Consider the following 27784-nt stretch of genomic DNA (forward strand, 5'->3'; position numbering starts at 1 on the left):
GATGGTGAGTGAGCAATCGTCGTTGATTCAGATGATTAGTCACTGTGTTCTGATTGTCTCTGGTAGCCATCCCATCTCCCCCTACTATTTTATTTAGTTGCGATTACTCAGCAACCGTTGGTAGGTACCACGGTGTGTACATGACATGAATCAATGTTTGATCAGGTGAGAGGACACAATGCAAGTGGAGCAGCCAACTCCAGCTATCTATGGCTTACTTCATGGCTCTCTGGCTATTTTGGAACTGTAAAGTGGGCATGTTTGGGCATGTTGCCCACCCTCCCGGAATGGCTGGGAGGGTCCCGTAAATCGGGTCAACCTCCCGGCCCCCCGGAAAGGTAGGCAAGCCTCCCGGAATCCGGGCAGGGGGTCCATGGGAGCAAATTATGCAATTCACATCTTTGTAGCCCTGCCCAGGGCCAGATTAAGCCTTCGGGGTTACTTTAGACAGGGGGGGCCTTTAGACTTATCATTACCAGCCACAAACAGCATGGGAGACTATTACACTGTAAAAACACAGGCAGTATTAACTTGGTCTCCCAGGGAGGGCAGCCAGGAAGTGGACAACCCTGGCTTGGACTACTAGTTTCACAAGACATGCTGGAACTTGCAGCAAAATAAAAGCTTTAAAGCCACATGTTCCACTCTCTACAATATTTAATAACCAAATGTCGTACAGATTGAGCGCTTCTCATTCAGCGCCGGGTATCGCCAGAATGTCCCCACTGGCGATCGCTGGTGGAGAGGTTCTCCATCTGACTGGGTCGCACGAGTGTCTCACATGCACACGCGCCCCAGTTTTTCCCAGAACTGATTTATGGGGCCAAATGTAATATGGCAAGGGAGATTTTGGGAGAGTTTTCCCATTTTTTTTTTAAAGTGGCAATGATTTACACAAAAATCCAGGTTTATTTTGCCATGTAAATGATTGCTGCTTAAAAAAAAAATAGGAAAACTCTCACTTCGCCAAAATCTCTCACTTTCTGATTTTCACACCCTATTACATTTGGCCCCTGGTACTTTTAATAATAATTAAAAATAAAAAAAACATTATACTGTACATCAAGATAGTTAGAGGACCTTGCTGGGAGCTTGTGCAAGTGTCAGATATTTTGAGTAATAAAAACAGTTTTTACAAGTCATATAGTATAGCTTGCTTATGAAAAATAAAGCTAATATTGCCCCTAATATATTAATAAAGTAAATATTTATGTTATTTGCCTCCATATTCGGAACATAATGGTTGCCTCATTAATGAATACTTTTTTGTGATTCCACATTTTCTGATTTAAGAGATAGTTGGAGGGAATACATGACGTCTGGATTTAGACTGTTGGCATCCCGACCACTAGAATGCTAAACACATCCCCGCTAAAGCACCATGCTTTCTGAACTACCTAAATATGGTTTTAAACCACAATCTGTTTGAGAATAACTGTTGAAATGGCACGTAATAAAATGTCAGAGTTTGTCTGGCATCCCTTTCGGAGTGTATAACATCCTGCAGCTGGTGTGAAATCAGAATTATAATCATCAAGATCGAACTTTAGGTTTTCATATTTGGCAAATTAGCATTTTAAGTGATTTTACAGTCTTTAACTAAAACCATTGGTTTTCATAACGTTGTTCAAGTCTTTTTTTTTTCCAATATAAATTTTTATTAAAGGTTTTGTTCCGTTACATACAGAAGGGGAACAGGGTACAGAATAAAGAGGGGGGGGGGGGGGGTAGGGGGTAGGACTACAGTCCAACATTTATCAGCTTATACATCAACAACCATAAGTATAGGCACAAACAATATTCGCAATGCAAATACAGGGGAGAGCCATACCAATCCGTGGCTTTGGTTAGCGCTAAAGGGGGGTGGGCTAAATGAACAATAAGTTATGCCATATCAAATATTAATGTTGCCCCTTCAGGCATCGCAACATACTCCCGCCAACAGGACCAAGTCACTGGAGGAGAAGAGTGTTTGGGGGCAGACAGTAAGCCCATTGTTTCCATTTGGAATGAATGGTGAAGTTTCCTGACAATTTTACTAAGATGTTATTACATTTTGACATTTTGAATGATGCGAGATAGATTTTTTCCCATTGCTGTTGAGAAAAGGAGCACTCCAGTGCGCCCTCCCATTTGACTTGACACTGCTCCTGCAATCCAGTGGACAAGGAGCGATAAAGACACAGGTCAGCCGGAGCGCTCCCCATCTTCCATGGTCCATCTTCTGTGCTGAAATCCTGCAAGCCACCCAAACACAGGGTCAGGGGCAGTGTTCCCTCTAAGCTGTGCGCACGTGCGCGCGCACACAACTCGATGAGCGTGCGCACAGACATTACAACAGAGCGCACAATGCAGCAGTGGTCCCTTTTTGCAGTTGTGGACTCAATTATTATGTGTTTCACCCATTAACTACATTGTGTGCTGTGTTTTGAATGTTTAAATGTTTAATATCATTTTGAAGTAAAGCTACCACAAATGCTGAATGTCATTTTCCAGTTATATATAAGTGACGTACAAAAATTTTAATTTCCTTCCAAAGTTGCACAGCCAAAATCTTTTACCGCACACAGCCTTCGTAAAATTAGAGGGAACATTGGTCAGGGGCCTAACTAGATAGTCGTAGGCCCCATAGCCAAGGCTGCCACCAGAAATTGTGGGGCCCGGTACTTAAAAAATAAGCAGCCCCCACCCATTATTACAAGTGTGCGCAGGCTGAAGCAGCAAGCTTGCCTATAACTAACAGTGTTTCACCCTGGCTCTGATGCCAGGTTATTATTTTGTGGTGGTGAAACACTATTAGATATAGGCAGGCAAGATTGGCCGGTGATAAAAAAAATAGACACTTTATCACTTCACCAAGCTTAATAAATCTGCCCCTCAGTTCCATCCATATCTATCTCCCCCATTAGCCAGCACTCCCTCCACATCTCTTTTTACATCCATCTTACTGTATGCTTCCAACAGAGATTAGAGACAATTGATTGCAGAACTTTCAATGAACATCCCTACTCCATTACCCCCTCCACACCTTCTTTTAGCTCTCCATCTATACCACCTCCCAGCAATCTCTCCACAGCCTCTCCTCCACATCATATTCATATCTCAATACTCTCTCCATATATTCCTTCTCAGCAATCCTGCATATCCTCTCCCAGCATTTCCTCCACATTCTATTCCTATCCCAGCACTCTCCCCATACACTCTCCCTACATTCCTACTCTCCCAGCATTTCCTCCACATTCTATTCCTATCCCAGTACTCTCTCCATAAACCCTCCCTGCATTCCTACTCTCCCAGCATTTCCTCCAAATCCTATTCCTATCTTGGCACTCTCTCTCCATATGTTCGTTAGCAGCACTCCTGCATATCCTCACCCAGCATTTCCTCCACATTCTATTCTTATCCCAGTACTCTCTCCATAAACCCTCCCTGCATTCCTACTCTCCCAGCATTTCCTCCACATCCTATTCCTATCTCACCACTCTCCACATACCCTCCAAACACTCCTGCATATCCTCGCCCAGCATTTCCTCCACAGTCCATCATGTGTATTAAAATACTAAATATTTCTATACTGTATGCTCCCACAAAAGTTTGAATGTTTACCACAATGTATTGCTGTCAAATTGTTTTATTGTTTGTTTATGTATCACTGAGGAAGCAGCAAGCACTTGAACCTAAATGCATTTCACAGAAAACAACATAAGCGCTACACTGGTCATTTACTGTAGATGGTTCCAAGACTGATTCAAGATTAATTAGTGAAAGATTTAAATCACCAGTAAAATCACTCACTAAAGATTAAAACCGGTTTGTCCATCGAAAATGTTTTAAAAAATAAAACCATAAGGCTTCCTAATATTTATTATCTGCAAGCTTTCTCAAAGCCAATTGTATTATATTGACTCATACTGCATATTGCAGCTGTGACACAGCATTTAATAGGCACGTGTTCTGAAATAATATATTAAGATTTTTTGACTCTCACATTTAGTGCATGATTCAGGTTGGCTTGGTAAGCTATGAACATCACAGTTTACCAAATGCCTGAGCCGCCACCCATCCAAACACCTGCCCCCCCAGCCAATTCCCCTCGGTAACATGCAAGGTGTCAGATGCCTCCGTCAGCAGGAGAAATCATTCGATGGTCGCCAACCATCAAATGCTTTCTCCTATCGAATAGAAGTCACTGAAAACTGAGTTTTATTTGTGAGCGCTGCGAAGAAGGCGGGGTGGGCATCCCCATGGGAAAGCCCAGCATTTTCATGGGGATGCCCATGGTCCAGCGTCATCACTGCCCCGTCCACCCCCAGCCCTCCCTCTTGTGTGTTATTCGATACGGAGTGAATTCTGCTTCACTCCGATGTTTGCATGTGCAGACCCCCAAACATCGGAATGGGGCAGAATTCACCCCATAACAGATGATACTGAATTAGGCCCTTAGTGTCCATGACCTACTTGTCTGGGATGTATCTATTTTTTCAGTTAAACAAAGTATACAGCAGCACAGAGTATTTTTAGATATGAGATCTTGACGTTAATTGTGTGATATGATGAGTGTCATAATGTGTGCATCAATGATAATTACCATCACATCAAAATAGTTCAATTTTAAAAAGTATTAGGCGCAAAAAGCCTGCAGCGTGGCTAGCCAGGGATGGGACATGGAGCAGGACTATGGGCGTTAAAGATGGCAGGGCCCAGAATAGTGACTGTACTTAAAACAGCTCCAGCATATAAATAGATACAACGCTTAGCTGGCTGCTACTGCAGGAGCTAGGGCTACGCTCTGATTGGCTCAGCGTCAGAGCTAGCAATGTGCTCAGTTGCCTGGCAGCAACCTGAGAGAGGGGAAGAAGCCAAGATACCAGTTAATGCAATGCACAGAGCAACAGCCACAAAGGAAGGAGCCGGGGATAATGCGATGTCAAGATATAACAAACCTGGTAACCATTGGAACACTACAAATCGGTACCATTCAGTAGTGGCAGTCATCTGAAAGACACCATTGAATGGTTACAACACTAGCATCCAGGGCTGTTTCAAGACAATATGGCTCCCAGATCAAACACAAAATAATGCGACACTCCCCCCCACCTGATGTAAAAATAATGTATTTGTGCACACTGAAGGCGTGTGGCCAAAAGGGGGCATGGTCTTGCTGCAAGTCAGTTTGACCTTGCTGCAATAGGTGTGGCCTTGCAGGAAAAGTCAACCGTACACCCACATAAAAGTGCCCCTTACACCATATTATGCTTAACTCTGCAATGCCCCTAGCAGCAAATTACAGTATGCCCCACACAGTAATGCGCCTTATTATGCCTTATTCGTCCTGCACAGTAATGCTATTACTATTACTACTACCTGCTCGTTACCAGTGTTTTTTTCAGCATGCTGCTGCTCCTGCCACTGCCATTACTGCTCCAACCTTCTCTCTCTGACACATGTAGTAAATATCCATCCCCAACATGGCTACCACCTCCTCTAGCATCCTTCATAGGCATATTTTGGGTGTGACATTTTCATCAGTATGTCATGCAAATTACCATACCACATGGTATACTGTCTGAACGAGACAGTGGCCATAGCCCTGGGTATATTTTGCCTGGCCCTAGAAATTTGAGGCCCACCCCTAAACCAACCCATACCCTCTTCTTGTCCTTCTGTATAAATACCAAATAGAAATACAATAAAAACAAAAATGTATGTGGACACATCTGTAAATGTGCCAACAAATCCCTTCTAGTGCATTTGTTGTTATATGCACACTCTGGATCTCTATGTGCTACATCTAGGAACATGTGTCATTGTTAAGGGTTTGTGAGTAGATATAAATATTGTGACGAGGATCACAAACACGTTGAAGACTTTAGGTGTTTATTCTAAACAGCAGGTTACAGCAAAGCAGGTTAAATTCATATGTAGTCAGTATTACAGGCAGTAGCATACAGGCACTCAGCATAGCAGACTCTTGAAAGGCACCAATGGTCTCTATGCCATAACACCCCAGGCCTATCACTTGGGTAGATATTCCACCATATAGAGCAAGGTGACTCTGCCCTGGAAACCTTTATATCAGGAAATCCCAGGTGCTGCTGATTACAACTGGGATTCTGCTACTGCTACCAAAACCTGGGGCCTTATTTTGGTTCATTCTTTCTGACAAAATCCTTCTTAGATGGGCAAAACCATGTGCACTGCAGGTGGGGCAGGTGTTACTTGTGCAGAGAGAATTAGATTTGGGTGGGGTTTTACTTCAAAGTGAGATCTATATTGCAGTGTAAAAATAAAGCAGTCAGTATTTTCCCTGCACAGAAACAAAATTACTCACCCAAATCTAATTCTCTCTGCACATGTTACATCTGCCCCCCCTGCAGTGCACATGGTTTTGTCCATCTAAGAAGGATTTTGTCAGAAAGAATGAACCAAAATAAGGCCCCTGGTCTGGATCCTCCACATTACTTTCATGTGGGGGGAATGCTGACTCTGCCACACCATGTTGTTTAGTCTGGAAGTACTACTGTTTGGTGCTCACAAGTATCAACTTCAAGGGCTAGAAAATAGATGGAGTATTATGTAACAGTTTGTTCCTTCTGAAATCATTTATCTGGTAATGGAATGGACTTTCTTTCAGGGCATTAAAAGTAATAATGAGGCTGGTGTGGTTGCTGTGCTGGAGTTTTCTCATGCTGTCTGCGCACTGTAATCCTGGCGTTGTTATGAGAGTCACTCAAAAATGGCTTGACTACAGTAAGTAGCCTAAATTGTGTAGCAGATGTCAGGGTTTCAATAGTTGGATATAATATCTGGTATGACTGTACAGTATTGCAATTTTGTGTTTTCAGTTCTTAAAGATGCAACAGAATTTTTCCGCCATCTGCTGCAACGGGACAGTCTTCCAAATATATCTGGTTCCACACGAGTATTTGGTACGGTTGAATATGGAATTTCAGGGTGAGAAACCATCAGACAATTATCCTCGCTAATAAAAAAGTTTTTGCCCATGCCACAAGCATCATGTTTACACCCAATAATTGGAATAAACCCAACATGTTCTTTGCTTTTCTCATAGAATATATGTTCAGGAGTTCAACACTTCTCTTGTAGTAGCTGTCCCAGTACCACCGAGAGATATCCAAGTCACTGTTGAAGGTGCAAAGATTAAAGTCTATGGTCAATGGACAGTAAAGCACTGGCTAATGTAAGAAATCCAGAACTATGAGAATGTATTTATTGGTTTAGTATTATAACTATTAGTTAAGTGACTTGCCATATAACTTGCCTTTTATTCAGTTAAACAAACCAGCCAATTTTTTTTTACTTATCTTTAGTTTAAAGGGTATAAAATAAACCGAAAAATCTGTTTGCAGCATCTTTCCCTTGGGCAACCTTGTTAACATAAAATATATAGGTGACTCTGTAATGTTGCACTGCAGCCTATTATTCTGCTGTAGTGAGTGTTGTAAATAATACAACAATATATTTATACCTGAAATAGAATAGAATAGAATCAACTTTATTGGCCATGTATGCTTGCGCACACTAGGAATTTTTTGTGGATTTACAGTGCAGCATCAAGCAGGGATGAAGGGGGGGGGGGGGAGGAGAAGGCATTACATACATTTCATTAAGACATTACATGTGGGGAACACATGCCCACCGAGTTGCACAGCGCCTAGGCAGCCATCAGCGGCGCCACTGGTCATTGCTACAGCTAGGTAGGTAACATTAAGCAGAGACAGTACAGTTATCACACAGGGAACACATACCCACCAAGCTGAACAGTGCCTAGGCAGCCATCAGCGGCGCCACTGGTCGCCGAAACAGCCAGGTAGGTAACAATACAAGCAGAGACAGTACAGTTATCACACAGGGAACATATTTGGCTGAGCTGCACAGCTCCTAGGCAGCCATCAGCGGCGCCATCTTGATCATGCTGCTCAAAGGCAGCAGTAATTATAACATTTGTATTTATGAACCACTTTTCTTCCAAGGCTGACACACCCTGCCAGCTTGTTGCTGGCAGGGTGTGCAATCAGTGAAGGAACAGCATACAGGCTTTGCATACAGTGGGCGTATATGATGAAGATCATGGTAAAGAAACAGTAAAACAAAGAGTAATACAAATTATGATTATTATAATCTACACAGTGAGTATCACATTGAGGCTATTCTTGTGTATCTAATCTCTCTTCCTGCCAAGGCTCCCGGCTGTCCCAATGGCCTGATTCTGCAGATGAACGTAATTCCAAAGTGCCACGCTGCTCAGCGATTGTTGGCATGTTCCCCGCTAGCATTGCATCTGCATCAAGGTGCTGTAGCAATCGCACATAGGACCAGATGTATCAAGCTTCAAAAAGTGATAAAATGGAGAGTGATAAACAGCCAGCCAATCAGCCCCCACTTGCCATGTTACAGGTTAGGCTTAAAAATTACAGGAAGGAGCTGATTGGCTGGTTGTTTATCACTCTCCATTTTATCACTTTTTGAAGCTTGATGCATCTGGCCCATAATGAGGATTTAATCACAAAGTCATTGAGAGGAAGAGATCATTTGGGGGAGATAGTGGATTGTATTTGTAAAAATGCATGTGTGTCATGGTCATTGGCACTGGATGTGAATCTGATCTCAACAGCGCTCATGTACTCAGAGAAACATGGCACCTGCTTCACTAGTGCCATAGACAGTCTACATATCCATGTCTACCTTTAAGTCCTATGTTCCTTTTTCTTTAATATAGGCTGTGAATGTTTATACAATTGTGGACTAGATGCAATTGCTCCGGTGGGAACCTCCTGTCATTTCTGGGTGGAAGCATCAGTTGCTGATCCAGTTGCATTGTGGAGAAACATGCAATTGCATTAGTGCACTTCTCTGAATCAGTCCTTAACCCCTTCCTGACAGAGCTAGTTTTTGCGTTCCTGACAGAGCCATTTTTTTCAAATCTGACATGTCTCACTTAAGTGGGGATAACTTTTTTTTGCTTTTACTTATCCCAGTGATTTTGAGATTGTTTTTTCGTGACACATTGTACTTCAAATTAGTGGTAAATTTGGGTCGATACAGTCTGTGTTTTTTTGTGAAAAATACCAAAATGTCGTGAAAAAATGGAAAATTTAGCGATTTGCAAAATGTTAAATTTTCTGCTTGTGAGACAAATAATCTTACCACTCAAAATAGTTAATAACTAACATAGACCATATGTCTACTTTATGTTGCCATCATTATTTCAACTTCCTTTTAATTTTTTTGGACACTAGGAGGCTTACAATATGAATAGCAAATTCTCAAATTTTCAAGAAAATTTCAAACACTGATTTTTTTAGGGACCAGTTCAGTTCTGATGTGACTTTGAGGGACTTGTATGTGAGACACCCCCATAAATGATGCCATTTCAAAAACTGCACCCCTCACAGTATTCAAAACAGCATTTTGGAAGTTTGTTAACCCTTTAGGTGTTTCACAGGAATTAAAACAAAGTGTAGGTGAAATTTCAAAATTTCATTTTTTTTGCAGATTTGCAATTTTAATACATTTTTCTAAGGAACACAGTACATTTTACTAGAGAAATGTGACTAAAAATTGATTCCCCCAATTCTTTTGTTTTCAAAAATATCCTATATGTGGCCCTAGTGTGCACGTTGACCAAACCACAGGCTTCATAATAGAAGGAGCACCTACTTGATTTTGGAGCCTCCTTTTTATGAGATTATTTTTTAGGCACCATGTAGGTTTCTAGGCACCATAAGATGCTAAAATTTAGGAACCCCCCCCACAATTTACCCCATTTTGCAAACTACACCCCTCAGGGAATTCATCTAGGGGTATAGTGTACATTTCAAACCCCCAGGGGTTTCACCAATTTTGATACAAGTGGGCAGTGAAAATGAAAAATTACATTTTTTTACACAAAAATGCAGTTCTGGCTCAAAATTTTTCATTTTCAGAAGGTATGAAGGAGAAAAAGCACCCCAAAATCTGTGCCCCAATTTCTCCCGAGTACGGCAATGCCTCACATGTGAACAAACAATACCAGTTGGGTGCATGGCAGGACTCAGAAGGGAAGGAGTGATTTTTGGATTTTGCAGCACAGATTTTGGTGGAATGAATGGTGGGTGCTATGTTGCACCAATACAGTGGAACCCCCCCACAAGTCACCCCATTTTGCAAAGTACACCCCTCAGGGAATTCATCTAGGGGTATAGTGTACATTTCAAACCCCCAGGGGTTTCACCAATTTTGATACAAGTGGGCAGTGAAAATGAAAAATTACATTTTTTTACACAAAAATGCAGTTCTGGCTCAAAATTTTTCATTTTCAGAAGGTATGAAGGAGAAAAAGCACCCCAAAATCTGTGCCCCAATTTCTCCCGAGTATGGCAATGCCTCACATGTGACCAAAAAATACCAGTTGGGTGCATGGCAGGACTCAGAAGGGAAGGAGTGATTTTTGGATTTTGCAGCTCAGATTCTGGTGGAATTTTGGTGGGTGCTATGTCGCATTAGCAAGACCCCCCAAGCACCAATACAGTGGAACCCCCCCACAAGTGACCCCATTTTGCAAACTACACCCCTCAGGGAATTCATCTAGGGGTATAGTGTACATTTCAAACCCCCAGGGGTTTCACCAATTTGGATACAAGTGGGCAGTGAACATGAAAAATTACATTTTTTTACACAAAAATGCAGTTCTGGCTCAAAATTTTTCATTTTCAGAAGGTATGATGGAGAAAAAGCACCCCAAAATCTGTGCCCCAATTTCTCCCGAGTACGGCAATGCCTCACATGTGAACAAAAAATACCAGTTGGGTGCATGGCAGGACTCAGAAGGGAAGGAGTGATTTTTGGATTTTGCAGCACAGATTTTGGTGGAATGAATGGTGGGTGCTATGTTGCACCAATACAGTGGAACCCCCCCACAAGTCACCCCATTTTGCAAAGTACACCCCTCAGGGAATTCATCTAGGGGTATAGTGTACATTTCAAACCCCCAGGGGTTTCACCAATTTTGATACAAGTGGGCAGTGAAAATGAAAAATTACATTTTTTTACACAAAAATGCAGTTCTGGCTCAAAATTTTTCATTTTCAGAAGGTATGAAGGAGAAAAAGCACCCCAAAATCTTTGCCCCAATTTCTCCCGAGTACGGCAATGCCTCACATGTGACCAAAAAATACCAGTTGGGTGCATGGCAGGACTCAGAAGGGAAGGAGTGATTTTTGGATTTTGCAGCTCAGATTCTGGTGGAATTTTGGTGGGTGCTATGTCGCATTAGCAAGACCCCCAAAGCACCAATACAGTGGAACCCCCCCACAAGTGACCCCATTTTGCAAACTACACCCCTCAGGGAATTCATCTAGGGGTATAGTGTACATTTCAAACCCCCAGGGGTTTCACCAATTTTGATACAAGTGGGCAGTGAACATGAAAAATTACATTTTTTTACACAAAAATGCAGTTCTGGCTCAAAATTTTTCATTTTCAGAAGGTATGAAGGAGGAAAAGCACCCCAAAATCTGTGCCCCAATTTCTCCCGAGTACGGCAATGCCTCACATGTGACCAAAAAATACCAGTTGGGTGCATGGCAGGACTCAGAAGGGAAGGAGTGATTTTTGGATTTTGCAGCTCAGATTCTGGTGGAATTTTGGTGGGTGCTATGTCGCATTAGCAAGACCCCCAAAGCACCAATACAGTGGAACCCCCCCACAAGTGACCCCATTTTGCAAACTACACCCCTCAGGGAATTCATCTAGGGGTATAGTGTACATTTCAAACCCCCAGGGGTTTCACCAATTTTGATACAAGTGGGCAGTGAACATAAAAAAATTACATTTTTTTACACAAAAATGCAGTTCTGGCTCAAAATTTTTCATTTTCAGAAGGTATGAAGGAGAAAAAGCACCCCAAAATCTGTGCCCCAATTTCTCCCGAGTACGGCAATGCCTCACATGTGACCAAAAAATACTAGTTGGGTGCATGGCAGGACTCAGAAGGGAAGGAGTGATTTTTGGATTTTGCAGCTCAGATTCTGGTGGAATTTTGGTGGGTGCTATGTCGCATTAGCAAGACCCCCAAAGCACCAATACAGTGGAACCCCCCCACAAGTGACCCCATTTTGCAAACTACACCCCTCAGGGAATTCATCTAGGGGTATAGTGTACATTTCAAACCCCCAGGGGTTTCACCAATTTGGATACAAGTGGGCAGTGAACATGAAAAATTACATTTTTTTACACAAAAATGCAGTTCTGGCTCAAAATTTTTCATTTTCAGAAGGTATGAAGGAGAAAAAGCACCCCAAAATCTGTGCCCCAATTTCTCCCGAGTACGGCAATGCCTCACATGTGAACAAAAAATACCAGTTGGGTGCATGGCAGGACTCAGAAGGGAAGGAGTGATTTTTGGATTTTGCAGCACAGATTTTGGTGGAATGAATGGTGGGTGCTATGTTGCACCAATACAGTGGAACCCCCCCACAAGTCACCCCATTTTGCGAAGTACACCCCTCAGGGAATTCATCTAGGGGTATAGTGTACATTTCAAACCCCCAGGGGTTTCACCAATTTTGATACAAGTGGGCAGTGAAAATGAAAAATTACATTTTTTTACACAAAAATGCAGTTCTGGCTCAAAATTTTTCATTTTCAGAAGGAATGAAGGAGACAAAGCACCCCAAAATCTGTGCCCCAATTTCTCCCGAGTACGGCAATGCCTCATGTGTGACCAAAAAGTGGCAGGACTCAGAAGGGAAGGAGTGATATTTGGAGTTTGCAGCACAAATTCTGGTGGAATGATGGTGGGTGCTATGTCGCATTAGCAAGACCCCCAAAGCACCAATACAGTGGAACCCCCCCACAAGTGACCCCATTTTGCAAACTACACCCCTCAGGGAATTCATCTAGGGGTATAGTGTACATTTCAAACCCCCAGGGGTTTCACCAATTTTGATACAAGTGGGCAGTGAACATGAAAAATTACATTTTTTTACACAAAAATGCAGTTCTGGCTCAAAATTTTTCATTTTCACAAGGAATGAAGGAGAAAAAGCACCCCAAAATCTGTGCCCCAATATCTCCCAAGTACGGCAATGCCTCACATGTGACCAAAAAATACCAGTTGGGTGCATGGCAGGACTCAGAAGGGAAGGAGTGATTTTTGGATTTTGCGGCTCAGATTCTGGTGGAATGAATGGTGGGTGCTATGTGGCATTAGCAAGACCCCCGAAGCACGGTGAAATTATGAACCTAATATTCCATAGATGTGTGGTATATTTTAAAACACTCCTTTATACATAGGCCGGGTTTGTCGGGGCAAGTGTCACACTGGAAAATAGTTTGCTTTCTTATTCCCTTTTTATAGCAAACTTTGCACCTTTTTTGTGTCCTGCCCTTTTTTCCAGTGGAGGGGATTTCATCAGGAAAATGCTGCCCTGGTACAATACGGGGGCCAGTACTAGAAGTACTGGGGCCCTCTGCCTGCTGGTTCCCAAATATTAGGCCCTTTATGACTTCCTCTTGAAAGTGCATAAATGTCCCCCTCTGGCCGGTAGAACGGAATAGCACGTAAGCGTTATACAGTGCCATCTGGATGATATACACGGCCACCTTCTTGTACCAGATTTTTGTTTTCCGCAGGGCACTGTACGGCTTCAGTACCTGATCTGAAAGATCCACTCCGCCCATGTACCTATTGTAATCCAGGATACAATTAGGTTTTGAGGTGTGGGTACTGGTACCTCGTACAGGGACGGAGGTGGTACTGTCTCCGTGAATTGTTGTCAGTATAAGGACATCCCTCTTGTCCTTATATTTGACCAACAACATATTTTCGTTGCATATTCCCCTGCTTTCACCCCTTCTCATTACTTGGGCAATGTGCGTTTTTGGGAGGCCTCTTTGGTTCTTGCGCACAGTACCGCAAGCTGCTGTACCTCTTGAACCAAGGGCCTTAAACAGGGGGATGCTAGTGTAAAAGTTATCCGCATAGAGGTGATAACCTTTATCCAGGAAGGGGTGCACTAAATCCCAGACAATTTTCCCACTAACACCTACGAGGGAGGGGGGGCATTCTGGCGGTTCAATTCTTGAATCCTTCCCTTCATAAACCCTAAACCTGTGGGTGTACCCTGAGGTGCTTTCACACAGTTTATACATTTTTATGCCATACCTTGCCCTCTTACTGGGAAGGTACTGGCGGAATTTAACCCTTCCTTTAAAATGTATAAGGGACTCAAACAGAGCAAGGGTTTGTACCAGTCGCACAGGGAAATATAGTATCGTTTTCATTCAGGTGGACCCTTGTATAGGTTATTTCGTGTGGGATTCACTTGAGTCAACCTGTAAGGGTGTGCTACCATGGGACATAAATTTTGAGCATACAGAGAAAGAGAAAGCACAGAATGTCCAGTATGGTGCACCTTTGAAAGGAATGTACGATAAAATGTAACTTTTAATAAAGGATGCTTTTAAAAGATTGCGAACATAAAAACACACTAACACACAGATAAACACAAATAGTGATTTAAAAGAGGAAAAATTCCTCATGCAGTGTGTCCCGGATTTGTAATACAAATGACAAATTGGAAATTTTTATTATAGATGTCTCCTGGTGTGTATGCACCACGGAGAACCCCACTTAAAGGTTTGCTGTTAAATTCAAGAACAGTTGTACTTCATGTGTAACCCTGAAAATGAGATCTACCATGAGATCGGGTTCACATGTATCGATTTCGTGTGTGCTGAAGGGAGATTGACTACTAAGTCCTATTATTCGTGTGATGCAAAATCCCTGTCAGCGCAACCGTTGTATCAATCACTGGTATAGATCGTTTGACTTGATATTTACACAGACAATAATTCGTGAATGATTGCAACCTTTTGATAACCCTTCTTAGACAATGAGATCCACTGTGGGATCGGGTTCAGGATTTTGCGCTCAAATGGTTTTACAGAGAGGCTTTGAGACTAATACTGGAAATTACTCCCGGTGCAGGGTGTGGAGTGCGTCTCCGTTACCTGCCCTGATGGCGGTCACCGTAGCCGTGTCTCAAAGAGTCGCCTAAACTCTGTCAGTGAGGCGCATCTGAGGTATGTGCCCTTGCACGGCCTCAGAAAAATCAGAGTGCTGCTGAAGTCAGGTGACGGCCGTCACAACCTGATCAGTAAGCAGCGGGGTTCCGTCTGCGGCGGAAAACCCGTTAGGCGCAACCAAACATAATCAAAATACAATGGTAAGTGGGGAGAGGGTAGGGGGGACACACTGCGAGCGGTCGGCGCACGCTTCGCAGAGCTTCTTCAGGTCCTGAAGAAGCTCTGCGAAGCGTGCGCCGACCGCTCGCAGTGTGTCCCCCCTACCCTCTCCCCACTTACCATTGTATTTTGATTATGTTTGGTTGCGCCTAACGGGTTTTCCGCCGCAGACGGAACCCCGCTGCTTACTGATCAGGTTGTGACGGCCGTCACCTGACTTCAGCAGCACTCTGATTTTTCTGAGGCCGTGCAAGGGCACATACCTCAGATGCGCCTCACTGACAGAGTTTAGGCGACTCTTTGAGACACGGCTACGGTGACCGCCATCAGGGCAGGTAACGGAGACGCTCTCCACACCCTGCACCGGGAGTAATTTCCAGTATTAGTCTCAAAGCCTCTCTGTAAAACCATTTGAGCGCAAAATCCTGAACCCGATCCCACAGTGGATCTCATTGTCTAAGAAGGGTTATCAAAAGGTTGCAATCATTCACGAATTATTGTCTGTGTAAATATCAAGTCAAACGATCTATACCAGTGATTGATACAACGGTTGCGCTGACAGGGATTTTGCATCACACGAATAATAGGACTTAGTAGTCAATCTCCCTTCAGCACACACGAAATCGATACATGTGAACCCGATCTCATGGTAGATCTCATTTTCAGGGTTACACATGAAGTACAACTGTTCTTGAATTTAACAGCAAACCTTTAAGTGGGGTTCTCCGTGGTGCATACACACCAGGAGACATCTATAATAAAAATTTCCAATTTGTCATTTGTATTACAAATCCGGGACACACTGCATGAGGAATTTTTCCTCTTTTAAATCACTATTTGTGTTTATCTGTGTGTTAGTGTGTTTTTATGTTCGCAATCTTTTAAAAGCATCCTTTATTAAAAGTTACATTTTATCGTACATTCCTTTCAAAGGTGCACCATACTGGACATTCTGTGCTTTCTCTTTCTCTGTATGCTGTATAAGGGACTCGTCGATACAAATAAATTTTTCAGGGATGTACACCTCTTCAAATTTGGCACTGAAATGATCAATGACCGGCCTGACTTTGAATAGCCGGTCAAAGGTGGGATCATCTCTGGGTGGGCACTGTGCATTATCGGTGTAATGTATAAATTTAAGAATTGTCTCAAATCGAGTCCGGGTCATGGCCATACGGTAAAATGGAGTACTGTACAGAACATCTGTACTCCAATATTGCCTAATTTCTGGCTTTTTTACTATGCCCATATGAAACACCAGACCCCAAAACGTCATCATCTCTACTGCATCTACAGGGGTCCACCTAGCAAATGATGACGTGGGGTTTTGAGCAATAAACTGCTGGGCATATAAATTAGTTTGGTCCACCATTAAATTTATAAAATCATCAGAGAAAAATAATTTGAAAAAGTCAATTTCTCTGAGACCTGTGGAATCAAATTGGATTCCTGGCATGGCCAAAAACTCAGGAACCTGGGGCTCAAAATTGTCTGGTGGTGGGGTCCATACGAGATCAATTGTTGGGGGGGGTCTCAGCTGCTCTACGGGGGCGTCTTTGAGGGGGTCCCTCATCACCAGAGGAGGAAGAGGAGCTTAAGACGAATCCTTCAAATTCCCCGCTTGCATCACTGGCTGTGTCAGAGTCAGAGGCAAGCATGGCATATGCCTCCTCCACTGAATACATTCTCCTGGATGACTGGGAGGACATTTGGGAGGACATTTGGGATGCCATTTTTATTTTTGTGTTACTGGTAGTGAAATGTTTCAACACGTGTATAGTGTAGGGGGGGGGGTACAAACTTTATTTCAACCTGGGGGGAATGTAGTGTGTAATGTGTATGTAGTGCAGAAAAAAAAAATACTTTATACCAAAAAAAAAAATTGAAGGGGTTAAAAAAAAAAAAATTGAAGGGGTTAAAAAAAAAAATTGAAGGGGTTAAAAAAAAAAAAGGTCCTGCGCCAAAAATTGAGCACAGATGTTGGTCAGTAACGTCTGTCACTGAACAGCGCTCAAAGGCAACAGGAATTTGATCAAAAAAAAAAATATATAGATCAACCCTGTGCCGAAAAAGCTGATCAGTGATGTACGTCACTGATCAGCGCACAGTGGCCACAGGACACCCACAAAATCACAGTGTGTGTGTAAAAAAAAAATTAAAAAAAGACCACACAGCACCCACAAAAAAAAAAAAAGGTGATCAGTGATGCGACACTGATTACCAGTGAGGGGCAGCAGGTGCACAACCTTTGGTGCAACTGGCAGCAACTGACAGGTATATATAAAAAAAAAAACCTCTGCGCCCCCAAAAAGTTGCTGATCACCTCAGATATGGTGATCAGCACAAAAGGCGGGGGTAGCAGACACAAAATATACACTCTCTATCACTCTCTGTCACTATCTCTCTCTATCTCTCACTATCTATCACTATCTATCACACTGCAGCAGCAGCACTGACAGTTATATGTATAAAAAAAAACCTGCACCCCCAAAAAGGGGGGGTAGCAGACACAAAATATACACTCTCTATCACTCTCTGTCACTATCTCTCTCTATCTCTCTATCTCTCACTATCTATCACTATCTATCACTATGACACTGCAGCAGCAGCACTGACAGTTATATATATATATAAAAAAAAAAACCTGCACCCCCAAAAAGGGGGGGTAGCAGACACAAATCTCTCTATCTCTCACTATCTATCACTATCTCTCACTATCTATCACTATCTATCACTATGACACTGCAGCAGCAGCGACAGTTATTTATATATAAAAAACCCCTGCACCCCCAAAAAGGGGGGGTAGCAGACACAAAATATAGCTCTCTCTGTCACTATCTCTCTATCTCTCTCTATCTCTCTCTCTCTATCTCTCTATCTCTCTATCACACTGCAGCAGCAGCAGGAAGTCTCAGGAAGTCAGATCCAGGAAGCGTCCAGCACGCTACAAGCAGTGATCAAGTGATCAGGTAAGGTATTTGCAAGGATCAGGTAAGTATTAGCAAGGATCAGGTCAGTATCACGGCAGATAGGCACGGTGACCGCTCTGCACGCTACTCCAGACCGGAATGGCGTCTGCAGCGCAGTCACCGTTAGTTTAAATGTCGCGCCTTGGCTGTGATTGGTCCGTGGGTCCCACGGACCAATCACAGCCTTGGGGGCAGGTGGGGTGAGGGTGGGGTGAGGTGTCATCGTCACCGATGACCCCCTCATGCCCCCTGACGCCCGGCGGTGATTGACACCTGTGTTACCGAGCGTCTGATTCGCTGGTAACACAGGAAAACGCTGTAATTGGCTGTTCACACTGAACAGCCAATCACAGCGATCGCCGACGGGGGGGCGACATCGCAGCCCCCCCTGGGCATGTCAGGGACAGCAGACATCGTCCCTCTGTCACTGCGTCTCGAGACGCAGTGACAGTTTAAAGTCATGACGTACATTTATGCCATGTGTCGGGAAGTACATCCCGGCCATGACGTAAATGTACGTCAAATGTCGGGAAGGGGTTAAGTTACTTTTTACCATTTCGCACAAGATCAGTTATATTAAGAGATGTTATCACTTTCTTTATTCAAGGTGTACATTATAAATACACTGTATACAATATACTGTATATGTATGTATGATACAGTACTTACCTACTGTATATTTCTCCTCTCCGGGAGAAGCCCTGAGAGGGGATAGATGCTCCTAGGCACTTAAGGGGTGTGTAAAAGTGTTATATATAGATATGGTATATATATATATATATATATATATATATATATATATATAGATATAGATATATCTATATCTATATATATATATATATATCTATATATATCTATATATCTATTTATAGATATATATTCCAATTATCCCTCCACGCTCTATTGACTCCCTCTTAGCCTCATTTCCTTAGGTATATAAGCCCGACCCGGACAGCTTTGTGATGTCGCTGTCTCCATTTCCTCCAGGGCTGAGGTGAATGCTATATTATACGCTGATGATCCATCAGAAAAGTATGTTATCTCTTTGACTTATGTGATTTATGCACTCTGGATGTTTTTGCTTTATGGTGTGTTGGCATACATCTGGATGTAATTGATTATACACATATATTGTATTATAGACTCCTTGAAAAAGGTCAGTTTGTGGACCGAAACATCAGGGCATGATGGAATTTACCAAATTGGAATAAAAAGACAACAAATGTGATTTTTACACAAAACCATTGACTTTTATTCATTATTGTGCTTAAGGAGAGTGTTAAAATCCCCCCTAGAGCGTGGAGGTATAATTGGAATAGATTTGAGGCACGTGGTCACACACGTCAACCTCTTTTGAACACCCCAGAAATAACCCTGTTCTAAGTGTGAGTGCCGTCTTCTCTTGTTCTATATATATATATATATATATATATATATATACACACACCCTTGTGCAAATTAATTGAAACAGGAGATGATTATATGTTTTTGATACTTAGGGGGAAATTTACTAAAGGAAATTTGTAAAAAAAATAGGTGTATTTGTATCCAGAAATACACTTTTTTTGGTACTTATGTAGTATCTGGGCTGCCGATTTTGTGATTGTATGCCTTACCTTAAGGCATACAATCAGATGCGATGCAATGCGATTCGATGCGATTCGATGCGATTTTGCATAGGATTCAATGTTAAGAAGGTCCTGTTCATTTCCCCACTATCCAAGTGGGCATAGAGTTGATTTTATATAGCGTGGCGAGCGCAGCGAGCCACCGAGCCTGAAGCGTGGCGAGCGAAGCGAGCCCCGCGAGGGGACGCATATTTCTTAAAAAGTATTCTGTGTCCGCTCGCCACGCTTCGGGCTCGGTGGCTCGCTGCGCTCGCCACAGGTTTATATCCAACTCCATGCCCACTTGGATAGTGGGGAAAGGAAAAGGACCCCTTTTTCCCATTGAATTCTATGTTAAAATGGACTCAGACCATTTTAACATTGAATCCTATGGAAAAATCTTGACCATCGCATCGCATACGATTTGGTCGCATGCGATGCGATACGATTTGGTCGCATGCGATGCGATACGATGCGATGCGATCCGATCTGATTTCTAAATCGGAAGCCCAGATACTACATAAGTACCCTTTTTTTTTACATTTACTATCCCGAAAATACGGCAATTCATAGTCGTATTCATGTGCTATCAGTACGAATACGAATTGCCGTATTTTTTGTGAATGTAAAAAAAAAGTGTATTTCTGGATACAAATACACCTATTTTTTACAAATTTCCTTTAGTAAATTTCCCCCTTAATATCTTTCCATCGTCCGAAAAAGTAATAATATGACTTCTGAATTTTTATTATGTATGCTATTGCACAGGCACCTCCTAATGACCAGCAGCAGCAACCTGTCAGAGTGGTCCGGGTCGAGACAAACACAGGTTTTTTTTATGTGCACAGCACCACTGTGGGCAACCGTATATATATATATATATAGCGGCGGCGGGAGGATGGGCGCCGAGTATGAAGAGGGAAGAGGTCAGGAAAGCGGGGTCAGTGTCTGGAATGGCAGCGGCAGCAGTCGTCCACCGCTGCTGCGGAGCTCTGCAGATACTCTCGCGAGATGATGATTTCATCATCTTGCGAGTCTGTTTGTGTCTGCAGCAGCAGCTGCGACTGTAATAATGCTGTGGGTAAGGTGCGGAGTCGGGCATGCATGCAGAGCGCAGGCACGGCAGTGGAGGAGCTCAGGCAGGGTCCAGGGAGGCTGTGCTCGAGCTGACCCTTTACAAAAAGTTGGCTGTTCTGTAAGTACAGTACAATACACTGCCTGGCTTAATACATAAGATACTATGATTGATGTTTGTGTGTATGTATATATATACTGTGTATGTGTGTGTGTGTGTGTGTGTATATATATATATATATATATATATATATATATATATATATATCACGCTTTGTGATTTTTCAAAAAATTTGCTTCTCTAATCTATTACTTTATACAAGTTCTACTGCTTCAGAAATTTTTTAGACTATCTAGTTTCCACATTTGGAAAAATAGCTAAGCTGTGTTTTACATGTTGTGACAAATTGATAAAAATAGCCAAGATGTATGTGGACACATCTGTATACACATATACATACACACACACACACACACACATCGGCCTGTGCCCTCCAGATTGATGGTTTCCAGGTGACGGTTCAAACAAAGACAGCAGCACTCCATGTTCTTTTCAATACATTTTAGTAGCAAAGATGTGAATTCCGACGTTTCGGGGTAAGAAACGTCTTTACACCTTGATAAAGGGGTTCTATGACCCCGAAATATCACAATTCCCAACTTTGCTACTAAAATGTAGGGGAAATCCAGAGGAGTGCAACTGCCTTTGCACTGTTGTTTGTGTATGTATATATATATATATATATATATATATATATATATATATATATATATTAGTGGGAGAAGGTTTCAGTGCTTCTAGGGGGTCCTGGGAGGTTGAGTAAGATTTACTTGTATGTGGCATAATATGTAATAGGCATTACCGTGTGTGGTATAATTAGTATTAGGCATTACGTTGGGTGGAATGATGTGTAATGGGTATTACAATGGGTGGCATGATGTATGATGGGCATTACGGTGTGTGTGGCATTATGTGGAATGGGCATTATGGTGTGTGACATTATGTGTAATGGGCATTATGTTGGGCGGCATTAGGCATTAAGTGTAATGTTTTACTGGGCATTACAGTGTAAATCTGTTTCAGTGCTTCTAGGGGAGTCCTGGGAGGTTGCACTGGGGCCCTGGCTGCAGCCCCCTAAATGTACCCCAATCCCGCAGCTGTGTGTAGAGTAATGGACACCACGCATTGGTGCCAGGGAGAAGGCACAAGAAGCAATGAACATATAATCCCCTTGCAATGAGCATGCAACCCCCCTCCCCCTGACAACAAGCATATAACCCCACCCCCCCTCTCCCACTGACAACAAGCATATAACTCCCCCCAGGCAACTATCGTGTAACCACCCCCTGGCAATGAGCATGTAACTCCCTAGAAATTAGCATGTAATTCCCCTAGCAATGAGCATGTAGCTCCCTCTAGCAACAGGCATGTAATCCCTCATGCGAATGAGAATGAAACCCCTGGCAAGAAACATGTAACCCATGGCAACAAGCATGTAGGTAATATTTACTTGTATGTGGCATAATATGTAATAGGCATTACCGTGTGTGGTATAATTAGTATTAGGCATTACGTTGGGTGGAATGATGTGTAATGGGTATTACAATGGGTGGCATGATGTATAATGGGCATTACGGTGTGTGGCATTATGTGGAATGGGCATTATGGTGTGTGACATTATGTGTAATGGGCATTATGTTGGGTGGCATTAAGTGTAATGTTTTACTGGGCATTACAGTGTAAATCTTTGAAGCACGCCTTCATCACACACTGTCCCTGTTTCTGTTGTATGTGTGGGGGAATGATTCATTCTGAAGTGCATATACATAAATAAGTTACCTTCTGTTTTGTTTGTATTGATGGCCAATAGGAGGTGATGGACACGCCCAGTAGGCGGTGATGGACACGCCCATTAGGCAGTGATGGACACGCCCCTCCAATGATGCACCCCCTAAGAAAATGGGCTGCACACGCCCATGGGTGGGCATTACTTTCAGCGCCATAATTAATAAAAAGTTCACTGCTCCCTGCCACTGCCGCTCCCCTCACCGCTCCTGCCACAGAGTTTCTGCAGCAGTATCTGACATCTGGAGATCTGTAAAGCACATGCACCGGGCATCTCTAGCAGACAGTGGAGCAGCCCCTGAGTGTGGGAGCAAGTCCGTGGGCCTAGCCACATGACATCATGATGTGATACACACTACCTGAACCGTAATGCACCACTGGGAAAGGGGGAAATGGGCCAAATTCTTCCCTACACCCGCCAGGCCGATCCACCGTTCCAGCCATTGCAAGCATCAACGGGTGCATTGATAATGTTTGGTCAATGGGCATGAGCGCTGCCTGTATTTGTTTGAATGTTATGAGTGTAAGAAGTTGAAGAATAAGACTGAGATGAAGATTTGCCACGTTAAAGTGTAGAATTCACTCAATAAATCATGAAAAAATATAGGTGTACAAAGAAATACAATCAAGAAATGAAGGTAGGATTAAAAAATAAATTCTGATTCAAATTGATAATTGTTTGGATGGGGGTGGGTTGCAAAATAAATCTATAGATGGGATGTGGATATTGTAGGATTAATTGGTGTTTGGTACACTTACAAGGGGTACCCAATTGATGACAAATTTTCACTACAGTGTCATCGTCACAGTGTCACTCTAGGGGGATTCCCAATTGGGGTCCAGGTTATCTTTTAGGGACCCTTTCACAATGCCGTAGGTCTCTTCTCTTGGAGCCTACGGTCTCTCTCAGTGATAGTCAATAGTAGTAGTAGTACGTTTATTTATAAGGTGCCACAAAGTGTCCGCAGCGCCGTACATAGCAAACAAAAATAAATTACAAGGTAATTTACAGGGTGTGTTGAAAAATACAGTATAAATAGGGGTATAGCTGGTAGAACTAAAATCAGCATCAGTTCAGAAGTAGGTGTCAAAATTGTCGAGGAGACTGAGGATGAAGTAGAGGAAGGGAAGAACAGGACAGGAGCACAGGTGTGGTAAAGAGGTAGGGTGAGTACATGAGGAAGGAGGACCCTACTCATAAGAGTTAACATACTAAAAGGAGGTGGGTGGACGAACGAAAAACAATAGGAAAGTAGGAACGAATGGGAACTGAGGCAGGATAGGAGGATCGAAATAAAGCAGAACTTGAGCGCTAGGGATGGTGTGTTGTGTTTATACACAGATGGCTGCCTTCTGGAAGAGGGTTAACGCCCTCAATAGAGAAAATACCAGAAAAAGAGAACCAGTAGGCGCCTTCTGTATATCAGAATACAATTTATTACAAATGAGAGGAGTTTCCCTAATCTCGGCAGACTGAGGATACAAAGGGCAGATTGGGAGCACATACCCCCGGCAAAATTACCCCTGCACACTCTGGTCCATTTCACGGACACTTACAAGCAGCACACAGTGTCCACCCTGCGCCGCTGATACACGGAGGACCGTGATCAGCCAGCCTGCTTTCAAACAGCAGTACAAGTCTACACGAAGCCGCGCCCGCCGGAGCTAGTGCACTTCAGCCTGCAGTTGGCTCGGTGGCCGCTGCAGCAGCTGTAGTCTGCACACCAAGGCAAGGCACTTTGGCCAAGTGTGTCAATCCATTCCGCAATACCCACTGTAGACCTGTGAGACAGTGTCAATTCTCTGGTAAAGTGACCAAGGCACCGTCTTTAAACTGTCACCTGCATCTGTGAGGGAATATTCCACCTTTCCATTATCCACCTTCCTCGGGAGGATTACAAAATTTTGAATATCACAGACTGTACTTTGGGATCACTCCCCATCATGTGACTGCTACCTCCGCCCAATTTGTCCAATCTAGGACCCGGTAACTATCTGTTACACTTCTTACCTTCATGCTAAAATGCATTGATATGGCCTTTTTAAATTAATAGTGCATGCATGCAATTTATTCAATACTTTTTATCCATTATTTCATGTTTGTTATATATTAATTAATGTTTGGTTCTCTTTTTCAGGATAGGAGGATCAAAAGAGGTTAGGAGGAGGGATAGGCTAGTCGAAAAAAGTGGGTTTTGAGGGAGCGCTTGAAGGAGGTAAGGGAATCAGAAAGCCTGATGGGTGGTGGGAGGTTGTTCCAGTGCAGGGGGGCAGCGCGAGAGAAGTCTTGGACACGGGAGTGGGAGGAGGTGATTAGGTGAGAGGTCAGTTGGCAGTCAGCGATGGAGTGAAGAGGATGGGAGGGAGTGTGGATAGAGATCAGTGAAGAGAGGTAAGGAGTGGTGGAGGAGGAGAGAGCCTTGTAGGTGGTGGTGAGGAGTTTAAAGAGAACTCGGAAGGGAATGGGGAGCCAGTGAAGAGATAGACAGAGGGGGGAGGCGGAGGTAGAGCGGCGGGAGAGGAAGATGAGCCTAGCAGCAGCGTTAACAATGGATTGGAGAGGTTCAAGGCGGGTGAGAGATAGCCCAGAGAGAAGGATGTTGCAGTAGTCAAGGCGGGAGATGACAAGAGAGTGAATGAGAATGTTGGTCTGATGAGTGAGATGTTGCGTAGGTGAAAGCGGCAAGACTGTGAGAGAGCACGAATGTGAGGGGTGAAAGAGAGGGAGGAGTCAATGATGACACCGAGGCAGCGCGTTTGGTCGGTGGAGGTGATCTCTGTTTCACCAATGCTGATGGAGATAGTGGGAGAAGAGGGGATGTTCGGGGCATGGAAGATTAGAAGTTCAGTTTTAGCCATGTTTAGGAAGCGTTGGGTCATCCAGGCTGAGATGGCCGTAAAGCATTCGGAGACCTTGGACAGGAGTGATGGGGATAGGTCGGGGGAGGAGAGATTGATTAGGGTATCATCAGCATAAAGGTGGTTATGAAAACCATAGGAGCTGATGAGGGTGCCCAGAGAGGTGGTGTAGAGGGAGAAGAGGAGAGGGCCAAAGACTGACCCTTGGGGAACACCGAGTCAATCACTGAGTGAGACCGTAGGCTCCAGGAGAAGAGGCCCAATTGAACCCCAATTGGGAATCCCCTATGGTGACACTGTAGTGAAAATTTCCCTTCAATTGGGGACCCCCTGTAGGTGTGTTTCGCAACCCACCCCCATCCAAACAATTATAAATTTGAATCAGAATTTATTTTCTAATCCTAATTTCATTTCTTGATTGTATTTTTATCTACACCTATATTTTTGCACGATTTATTGAGAAAATTGTACACTTCTTCATCTCAGTCTTAAGCTAGGTACACATATATACAATCGTCGGGCCGTTCTTCCAATCTGGGGGCAAACGGCCGTTCGATTGTATAGGTGTGTACGCTGTCCCAATTGCTGCTGTGCGATCGATAAACGGCCAAAAACGCTCTTGGCCGTCCACGGTCGGTCGGTCGAAGGTTCTTTGCTGCTTAATATTTAATCCGACAGGACGGCTCCATATCGGAACAAAAGTGAAGTGTGTACGCATGTTCGATCGATATGCTTGACAGTTTGACAAAGCACGGTGGTATGCTGCATTATGAGAGACCCTGTAACCCTTTGCCTGCTGTTTTAACTAATGTGTGTTTAATGCCTCACTGCCCAACACTTTAGAGGCATCACTTTAAGACATTAATCAATGTTGAAGTTTTAATAGAGTGTGCTGGAAGCTCTTTGCAGGGCACCATAACACACTATTAAAACTTCAACATTGATTAATGTCTTAAAGTGATGCCTCTAAAGTGTTGGGCAGTGAGGCATTAAACACACATTAGTTAAAACAGCAGGCAAAGGGTTACAGGGTCTCTCATATACTTCTTCTTGCGATTGTTTGGACGGGAGTACATCGGACGTCGCAAGTAAAATTGTACATATGTGTACGCGCAGAACGGTCGTATGTTTTGGACGGCCGAACGTGTATTCGGTCGATCGAACGGTCGCAAGAAAAATGAAATTGTACATATGTGTACCCAGCTTTATTCTTCAACTTCTTACACTCATAACATTCAAACAAATACAGGCAGCGCAGCGCTCAAGCCCATCAACCAAACATTATCTATGAGCCAATAGGCAGAGCAGCGCCTAACATCCAACTGACTAATAGGGTGTATTGAACAACGCGTGCATTGGCCAGGACAAAGATTTCTCAGTGCTGCTGGCTGGGGAGTGCAGTGACAGCCTGGAGGACTGGAGAGACAGATATGGGGGGAAAAAAAGAAAAACCGGTACATTCGGTAGTTTTTATTTGCTGGTACAGACTGTTTAAAAAAAATGGCAAATTGGGTACAGTTGGAGGGAATGCTATGATGCAATTATTTTTTATGTGTTCTGTGTGTTTGTTGTACTGTTTTTGTGTGTGGGTTGTAGTGTATGTATGTGTGTGTTGTGTTATATCTGTCCAATTCGTAAGTGTGTGAGGTGCACTACGTATATACAGTATGTGTATGTGTGTGTTGTGTCTTTATGTATCTTTGCAATGTTTAAGTGTGTTTTGTGTGTGTTGTACTGTTTTTGGGTGTGTGATGCACAGTAGTGAATGTGGATGTATGTTGCACTGTGAGTGGCGTGTTATGTGTGTTTGCTGTGTTGTGTGTATCTGTCCAATGTGTAAGGGTGTGAGGTGCGCTACGTAAATATGTGTGTGTGGTGTGCTGTGCCTATCATGGCAATGTTTAAATTTGTGTGTTCTATGTGTTTCTGTAAATCGATTTTTTTTATTTTTGAAATGTAATTTCATGGCTGTTCATGTTCTTTGAGGGCAGATTACTCTGGAACTAAACCTTCCAGTTTCACTGGACCAAAATCATTCAAAGCCCACTCAAAAGTTCTTCAATATGATACTTGTCTCATGTAAATGGGTCAGTTAGATATAGCCGGTTAAATGAGATAACTGGTTAAAGGGGGGGAGGGGTGGTTTTCTCTCCCCCTCACACCAGAAAATGCAGGGACTA

The 27784-nt window shown here is 43.2% G+C and overlaps 1 protein-coding gene across 2 annotated transcripts in view; it reads left to right on the plus strand.

Moving 5' to 3' along the window:
- The first annotated feature begins 4823 nt into the window (after nucleotides 1-4823).
- LOC146007125 (bactericidal permeability-increasing protein-like) overlaps nucleotides 4824-27784 on the plus strand; it is a 111143-nt gene continuing 88182 nt past the window's right edge. For both annotated transcript variants that reach the window (XM_083145499.1, XM_083145500.1), the window contains exons 1-4: nucleotides 4824-4946; nucleotides 6635-6750; nucleotides 6846-6954; nucleotides 7073-7201. In XM_083145499.1, coding sequence (XP_083001625.1) covers nucleotides 6651-6750; nucleotides 6846-6954; nucleotides 7073-7201 — 338 coding nt within the window. In that variant the 5' untranslated portion in view covers nucleotides 4824-4946; nucleotides 6635-6650. The remainder of the gene's footprint in view (nucleotides 4947-6634; nucleotides 6751-6845; nucleotides 6955-7072; nucleotides 7202-27784) is intronic.

The sequence above is a fragment of the Crinia signifera genome, chromosome 6 (assembly GCF_055691185.1).
Source record: "Crinia signifera chromosome 6, ASM5569118v1, whole genome shotgun sequence".
In the NCBI taxonomy this organism is placed as follows: Eukaryota; Metazoa; Chordata; class Amphibia; order Anura; family Myobatrachidae; genus Crinia; species Crinia signifera.